The sequence below is a fragment of the Pyrus communis genome, chromosome 14 (assembly GCF_041283825.1).
Source record: "Pyrus communis isolate YQ-2024b chromosome 14, ASM4128382v1, whole genome shotgun sequence".
NCBI classification, from domain to species: Eukaryota; Viridiplantae; Streptophyta; class Magnoliopsida; order Rosales; family Rosaceae; genus Pyrus; species Pyrus communis.
Genome location: NC_142578.1, coordinates 21,481,318 through 21,489,232, shown reverse-complemented (window position 1 = coordinate 21,489,232; position 7,915 = coordinate 21,481,318). Strand labels below are relative to the sequence as shown.

Here is a 7,915-nt window from a genome sequence, read left to right as displayed (position 1 = left end):
TAAATCTCGCATCAGGTAGTGCCGATAGTCATGACTTGTTCTTTGTTTGAAGTCATGGAATGTGCTTGAATATCTTGAACGGAGACAGAGATGAGAGGTAGAGATTGTCCCACTGGGCGTGCCAAATTTGTAAACACGAAAAGTTCCTGAAACAAGAAACAAGAATACGTGTACAAAATATATTTTATGTTTAATGATTTTGGGGTTACAATCTCTTTGTAATTTGATCCTCTGATTCTATCTTCGTAGGGTGTAGGTTTGTGGATGAGCTGTTGATCCAAAGGGCCGTCGGGGCTTGATCTAGGGATGAACAGTTGATGAACGGATCTTCGAGGGCTTTTGAGCTTGATCTTGAAGACTGGGTGTATGGATTTCTTCAAGGGGGCCGTCGGGGCTTGATCTTGAGGGTTGATGGATGAGCGGATCTTCAAGGGCTTTTGGGCTTAATCTTGAAGAACGATTGGATGTGTGAATTTGTTGAGGTTGTTGATCCAAAGGGCCGTTGGGGCTTGATCTTAGGATGAACGGATGATGAACACTTTCTTCAAGGGGCCGTCGGGGCTTGATCTTGAGTCGGTGGAAGGTCTTCAAGGGCCGTTGGGGCTTGACCTTTGAAGGAGGATTTGACGAAGAACGAAGAGTGTTTTCTTGATCCTTCGGGATTTGCTTGAGAGCTTTAGAGTTTCGAGGCTTCAAGGTTTTGGTGTAATGTGAATTCCCTTCTTTCTTTCTCTTCTTCCTTCCTTTCTCCTTCCTTCTTCCTTCTTCCCCCCTTGAAATGAATGCCTTGGCCTCCTATTTATAGAATTCCAAAACTTGATTTTTTGGATTTAAATAATCAGATGAAATAAATCATTTCTGCCAGATATTGACACGTGTCCTATTTGATGACCTTTCCAATTTATTTCGATTTTTCGTTGAGTCACACGGTACATGTAAAATTTATGTGACACGTGAGCGTTGAAATTTTAATTATTGGTTAACATTCATTTCACCGAAATTTCGATGTCTACATAACCTAATCGTACTCTATAACAAAATCTAAGAAACATTTGGGGATTTTCGAAGCTCACCTTCACCAAGAACGGCAAAAAATCGCCGAAGATTATCTTGAACAGCGGCAGTGCCACTGTGCAAAGAGAGAAAAGAATCGTCCTGGGCTTGGAGTTTATGGGTCCGACTTCAATCGGCGAAGAAAGGCTAGTAAAGGTGGTGGTGCGGTGGTCGTCAGAGTGGGGAGGCCAATGGTGCCTCGATGGTTCTCAGAGAACAGAGAACGAGGAAGAGAGTTTGAGTTGAGGGGTGAGAGAGAAAGCGCTAAGAAAGGTGAGAAAGCAGAAGAGAGGCTGAGAGTTTTAGGAGAGAGACAGATGGCAAGAGATAAGAGGAGAGTTTTGAGATGTGTGGGCCCCACGGACCAAAAATAATTTATAAAATATTTAAAATATCAACTTATAAAATATTAAAATAATAAAATACCCAAAATTCAAACTTCATAAAATACCCTCAAGTTTCGTAGCTTAGTAAAATCTTTGTTGTAGCTCCAAAATTGATTCTGTTTGCACCTACGTGTTCATATTTTCAAGTACTTCGAGGTAACAGTAATATAATAACTCATACGCGCCCTGAAATGACGGCCAACGAAAGTCAACAATCTCACCTTTAGGCGTATTTTCGTCCATTCACTCTTTTAAAATTAATAAAATCATAAAATTAGGAACAAGTTGTCACAAGAGCGGCATCATCCGTCCCATTGGTAATGTAGCCAATGGAATTGATGGTATAAGCTATGAAATTAGCTTTTCTAAGCAAGCTTGTACTTCATTTTTAACATGAAAATTGTTAATTACATTTTACCTCCAAATGACGGGTTTAAGCTGGTACTCCACATGTTATAAAATAATTGGGGAGACATAAAAATATATATCACTTCCATCACTTGTATTATGACATGTTAAATACCGTTTGAATACCCGACACTTAAAAAAACATCTCTCTAAGATGCAGACGTGGTTTTCAAAATTGTCGCAATGTGCCAATTTTATCATTATATACACTCTTACATTTGAAATCGCATCAACTTAAACTTGTCTCTTATCTACTGTCTGTTGGAATTGGAATCGTGTCTTAAAGTTTAGAAGTTGTTATAAAAAAAAATTTTATTAAGAAAAATTTTATGAAGTTAATTAACTTAATATTTTTTAGAATTAGTTAAATTATCACTAAACTATTTTTTATTTTAAAGTAAAAATATCACTGCAATGCATTCACTAATGCATAGATAATTTTATTACAAAGCTATTTTTTTATTAAAACAAAACAAGGACAGAAACCGCCATGGTGGATTAGGGTTCAGTCATTTATTCTCTTTCAAACAAACATAACAAAAAGAAAAGAAAAAAAAGTCATTTGTTCCCATGCATGCATCCAAACATACGTTAGTTTTTTACGACTTAACATTTTTTAGTGCACACACATTTCCTCCGGAAGCCAGTGCATTTGCCTCCCATAAGTCCCTGTTGTTTGCATATTGCTGCACAATAGCTTGACCTACAAATACCAGGGTAGTTCTGGCTCGGAGACTCACAGGTCTTCGACGGCTTCACATTCTTCGACGGCTTCCCTTTTGTCTTTCCCTCAGCAACCATTGGCCCCGTTCCTGCCAAACATGCATCAACATATGAACCCGTAAAATCCCGGTTTTCGTTCTCATCGATGGGAGAATGAGTATTCAAACTCAGAACTTCCTCTAACGTATATAAATTTTATGTCATTGTTAGGTATAAAAAATGAAGTTAAGATGAGGAAAGAGAAAGATACCAATAGCCACCAGAAGGAGGACGAGGATAAAGACAGTCGAAAACAAACGCCCGGAACGTTCCATCTTAATTTTTTGTGTGTATGTGTGGTTGTGCACATGTGTGAAACAAATGAGATAAAGAGAGAGCTGTTGATTCAAAGACTTAACCTTGAAAGTCTTTATATAGAGTTGTTATGACAAAATTTATAGTATTTCCGTAAAGGGCGTTTCTTGGTAAAAATAGAAAGCTTATGAAAAATTTCAACTCCGAGAGTCAAAAACAAAGCCCTATTTTGGTTGGCTCATCATTCTTTGGCATCCTACATTTGAGGAGAGACAATGGCTCTACTTCTCCTTGAATTGAAATATTGCTTTTTTTGGTTGCGAAATAGGAGTTTTAACTCTGAATCCTTAGCCTATTCCTACACATGACCCTACTTACCCTTACCATTAGATTAACCCAATTGAAATTGATATATTACATTGCTGAAATGGTTCCTACATTTTTCCTATCACAATTGTCTCTTTCCTTTTTCTTTTATTTTTTTTTCTCTCAAAGCACATATTTTTTATTTTTATTTTACTTACTTTGATATTAACCTTTTTTTATGGGTAAAATTTTTTTAGCCAAATTCAAATGTGGATTAATACTTAAGCGCTCACTTAATTTCTTAAGAATCAAGGAGAAATTTTTTAGTGTGCTGACTCTTTTAGGTCTCTACTTCGCCTCGACAGTTATGTCACGATATCCTTAAAGCCTATATGCGATGGATAGACTCCTGTAACCATCACATATTTGCTTATTTGGACATAAACATAATTTAATTTCTTTCTAAATGAAAGGGAATGTTTAATTCCACAAAAGAAGTTTTTTTTATGGGGTACAACTATAAATTCCTATTTAGTTACTAAATCGACCATAGACCAATTCCCTCAGTATACTAAGTGTAAGAAGACAATTGTTTAGAAATTTTTATTCAAGTTTTCAACCAATGGTATTATTACACTTGGTGTTTTGGACGTTTTCCGACACACTAAGAATCTTTCATAATTAAGCTGTCATCTTGAAATGCTATATTTCATAATTAGAATTTGCATGGTCATAATTGAATTGGTTGTTATATAACTTATATTTTCTTAGAACTATATTTTATGGGCCTTGTCGTGGCCGTTACCTCCTTAGTTCAAGGTTCTAAAAGACGCTAGGCACTAGTCGGGGGGCAGGCTGGGTCTTAAAGCGTATTGCAATATATAAATTGCAAAATAAAATGACATATAGATTATAAAGTATTAAAACATAATGAAACCATGGGGAACAAACGTATAATGACTGTTCATCCAAGTATTCAACAGGTCCCTTACATTTAAAAAAAAAAAAAAAAACAAGATATAAAATGCACAAAGAAATTTATCAATCTTTTGTCTAAATGAGAGTCGCGACCTAGGAGGGTGCCTAGGTGGGCCTAGGTGGGTTATAGGCGGACACCTAAGCAGGTCTAGGTGGGATAGGCGGCCGCCTAAGCAAGTCTAGGAAGGATTGGTAGACGCCTAAGAAGGTCTAGACGCCCTTTCTTAATTTTCAAACCCTTAGGGATTAATCGGGGTGGTGACCATTCGCCTAGCGCCTAAGAGGGGATTTTTAGAACAGTGCTTGGGTTAGGCTTGTTTGTTGGAATCAAACCAACTCCTTAAGAGGCAAGTTTTTTTTTGTAGCTTGGTCATCTTAGCCTTTGTAGACCTAGAAAAACTTAAGCAGTCCATTAGCATGATTAATAATTTGTTACCCATTTCACCAAGAATGACTCATGCTTGATCACTGAGCTTAGGTGTAACGAATGGTACGTCATAGAGGTTGAACCTTCCAAGATTAGGTTAGAGCAAGGCTAGAGCGAAGACGGCTCCCAAGAAATTCAGCAAGAAGATTTCGATGACTTGCACCGGACTGAAAAATTTTTTAGAGGATGGAACACGAATATGATGCCTGGAAAATCTCTCAAAATTAAGCCCTCCTCTTGAAATGCTATATTTCATGATTAGAACTTGCATGGTCATAATCTTAGGAAGACCTATTTTGTCAACCACCTCTAGTTTAGAGTTATCAACAACTTCAGTTATTCACTCATTTAATATTCACCCTATCATACACAGGAAAGGAGTTGGAAATTTTTATAATGGAGGCAACATTAACCTCTTGTTATACTTGAGAAAGAAAAAAAATATACCACAAGCCTATCTTTCATAATTTCATTGCCTTTTCTTTTTTTTATTGAAAAATAACATGAGAATTTGTATTGAAGCCGAATAAAATGGATTAGAGGCGAAGCTACAAAGGGACAATGAGGGGCGGTCGCCCTTCTCCTGGTTGACAATGAAGCCCATGACCGACAGTCCACTCCTCTACTCTCGTCGGAGAACCTGCAAGTCGTTAAGCCCCTTCCTAATCGGCCACAAAATCGAAAAGCACATTAGCACCTAGCCAAGACTTGAGGAACTAGGCAAAGCTAGACAGGTATGGGCGGGGACCGGAAGGGCATACATGAAGACGTCGAAATCTGGAGAAAAAAAAATTCACACTGACAGCCTCTCTCAAGGAAAAGGATGAGGTCACCGCCATCATTTTAATTGTACGATTTATTTAAGATGGTCCCACCATCTTTTTAATCCCTATGTGTTTTCATTTAAATAGACCGCCAATCTTCGTTTTCGTACTTCTTATATCCTTTATTTATTTTTTTTCTCTTAACCAAAATATAACTTATTAGAGAAAAAAAAAATAGAGTTAATCTCAGTTTACTACACTAAAGTTTCTTGGTTTTCAACATTTCATACATTTAAGTTTTTTTTCATTCTAGTCTGGTACATAAAGTCATAATTATGAGACACTTTCATACATCGGTTAAGTTTTCCGTCATAACCTCTGTAAACTGATGACATGGCACCCACGTAAACAACGACTGCATGCCACGTGGATATTAAAAAATTATAAAAAAATTAAAAAGTTTAAAAAAAAAAAAATTATTTCATCTTCCCCGCACATCCTCCCTCTTTCCTTCTTCCCTCTGGACTCCCCCACCCTAGTCCTCACCAAAGCACTAAAATCTCCCCTTGATATTTATCTATAAAATTGCAGGAAAAAAAAAAAAAAAAAAAAAAAAAAAAAACAATGCTCTTCACTATGATCATCCAAAATATCAAAACTGAACAGAGAGCGGAACAAAGTGAAAATATGGTCCTCTGTCCACAAACATAAACTCAACAACAAATCACGAAACACCGAGTATGAAGTACGAAATTTACACTAAAAACGAACATCACATGGAATCAAATAGGGTGAGTAAAACCCCAAATCTTGAAAACCCAGCAACTAGTCTAAGAAGCCACATCACATCGAGTGTGTAAAACTAAAACTCATCATAAATCCATGGATATGCCTGCAAACAGAGTTACAGGCCAAGACCTAGATCCATTTAAAAAGGACGGCGGACGGAGGTGAGGTCCATGGCCTCGGTGGGGGAAGGGTGAACCCAGCAAGGTAGCGATGATGTGCGTGCGACAGAGTGGGTGTGATGGCATAGAAGCGACGACTTGCGTGCCACGGCGTAATCAATCAGTCTTCACGTCTTCACCCCACTCTCTCACCCCCTTCTCTGTGATCCAGCAATGGCGGCTTTAATTTCCAAGCTTTCCAATCCCACCCCAGCTTCGTCCTTGGCCTCCACCTTCAGCCCCAAAACGTCGCAGCCCAAGTGTTCAATCCGCCTCTTCGCCACTCCCGCCGCCACCTTCAACTCCAAACTGTCCTCCTCCAAGCTCTCCTTACGAAGCAAGTATTCTCTCCGTCTTCCCCTCTCTCTCACAATGTCTCCGGAGTTAAATTTTTATTTTTTTTGGATATGATGAGAAAAGAATTTTTCTAAATGTTTTTAATTTTTTATAAAAATAAAAAAAATATTTTTTTTTTATTTTTTTTAATATCCATGTGGTATAAAGTCATTGTCCATGTGGGTGCCACATCATCAGTTAACGGAGGTTCAGACGAAAAATTTAACGAAAGTATGAAAATGTTCCAAAATTATGACTTTAGGTACCAGACTAGGATAAAAAAAACTTGATGTATGAAATTTTGAAAACTAAGAAACTTCAGGATAGTAAACTGAGATTAACCCAAAAAATTTCTCTTAATCCCAGTGTAACATTATTTTTTTTCTCTCTTAACCCCAATATCAATTTTTATTCATTATTTTTTTTCTCTCTTAACCCCAATATCAATTTTTATTCCTATAGGATCACACCACATATTTTTATTTTGTACCTAAAACTCTCACTTTTTTTAAATATAACATATTATTTAGTTTAAATTTAATTAACTTGTATAATAGATAATAAATTTGCTTAAATCTGCCTAATTCGTCTAGAACTCGCCCAGGCACTAAGCCCTACCACCCGACTAGCGCCTAACATTGTTTAGAGCCTTGCCCACAGTCCCCTTCTCTGAATCTCTGCCTTGTGTGTGCCAATGATTGGCTGCAGCCTGAAACATTCAACCGACAATAACAGCCTTGCAGTTACATACGTAATGGAATGATACTATAAGAAACCGTACTTAAATCCTTCTTCAAAATCTTCAGGTGGTTGGTTTAATACTTATGAGTCATTGGAATATAGTATGGCAATAGATGTTGCATTTTGCCGTTACTGCTATATTTTCAAATGTGATTTTGATAAATCGAGAAATGTTGGTAGCCTAGTAGTGATGTTTTCACTGAGAAAGGGTTTTCAAATATAACCTAAATGTATTGATAAATTAGGGCAACGTTATAAAAAGACTTAGCTATTGTCATTTTTTTTAACTTTGCACTCTTTTAAATTCTCTCTCCCTCAACAGTTCCTGGCTTCGCGGCTGGGAAGGATAAACCTGCCATCCCATGTGGTTGACATTTGAGTCAATACCTGTATGAAATTGTAAAACAACCAGATCAAAGATTTGCTATATTTGGAAACAGGAAAAAGATGGCTAATGGGGCCCCACTTGGGAAAAACCTTAGGTGCAATTATGAAGCCCCATATCGACTTCCCTCCCTAAAATTAAGGATCCATGCATGATCCATCCCATTG

General features: G+C 37.3%; 1 protein-coding gene across 1 annotated transcript; it reads right to left on the bottom strand.

Moving 5' to 3' along the window:
* Nucleotides 1–2,338: 2,338 nt before the first annotated feature.
* LOC148691382 (defensin-like protein 1) lies at nucleotides 2,339–2,957 on the bottom strand. The gene is made up of 2 exons (XM_088684728.1): nucleotides 2,821–2,957; nucleotides 2,339–2,659 (listed from the first exon to the last, which is right to left on the bottom strand). Exons 1-2 carry the CDS (start codon nucleotides 2,882–2,884, stop codon nucleotides 2,454–2,456), a joined length of 270 nt encoding a protein of 89 aa, XP_088540854.1. The 5' UTR covers nucleotides 2,885–2,957; the 3' UTR covers nucleotides 2,339–2,453.
* Nucleotides 2,958–7,915: the final 4,958 nt, after the last annotated feature.

What these genes read in the sequence shown, in the direction of transcription:
- LOC148691382 (XM_088684728.1), bottom strand. Translation starts at nt 2,884, where the DNA reads ATGGAACGTTCCGGGCGTTTGTTTTCGACTGTCTTTATCCTCGTCCTC. An exon ending in CCTCCTTCTGGTGGCTATTG is followed by an intron (nt 2,660 to 2,820) that starts GTATCTTTCTCT and finishes CATGTTTGGCAG; the next exon opens with GAACGGGGCCAATGGTTGCT.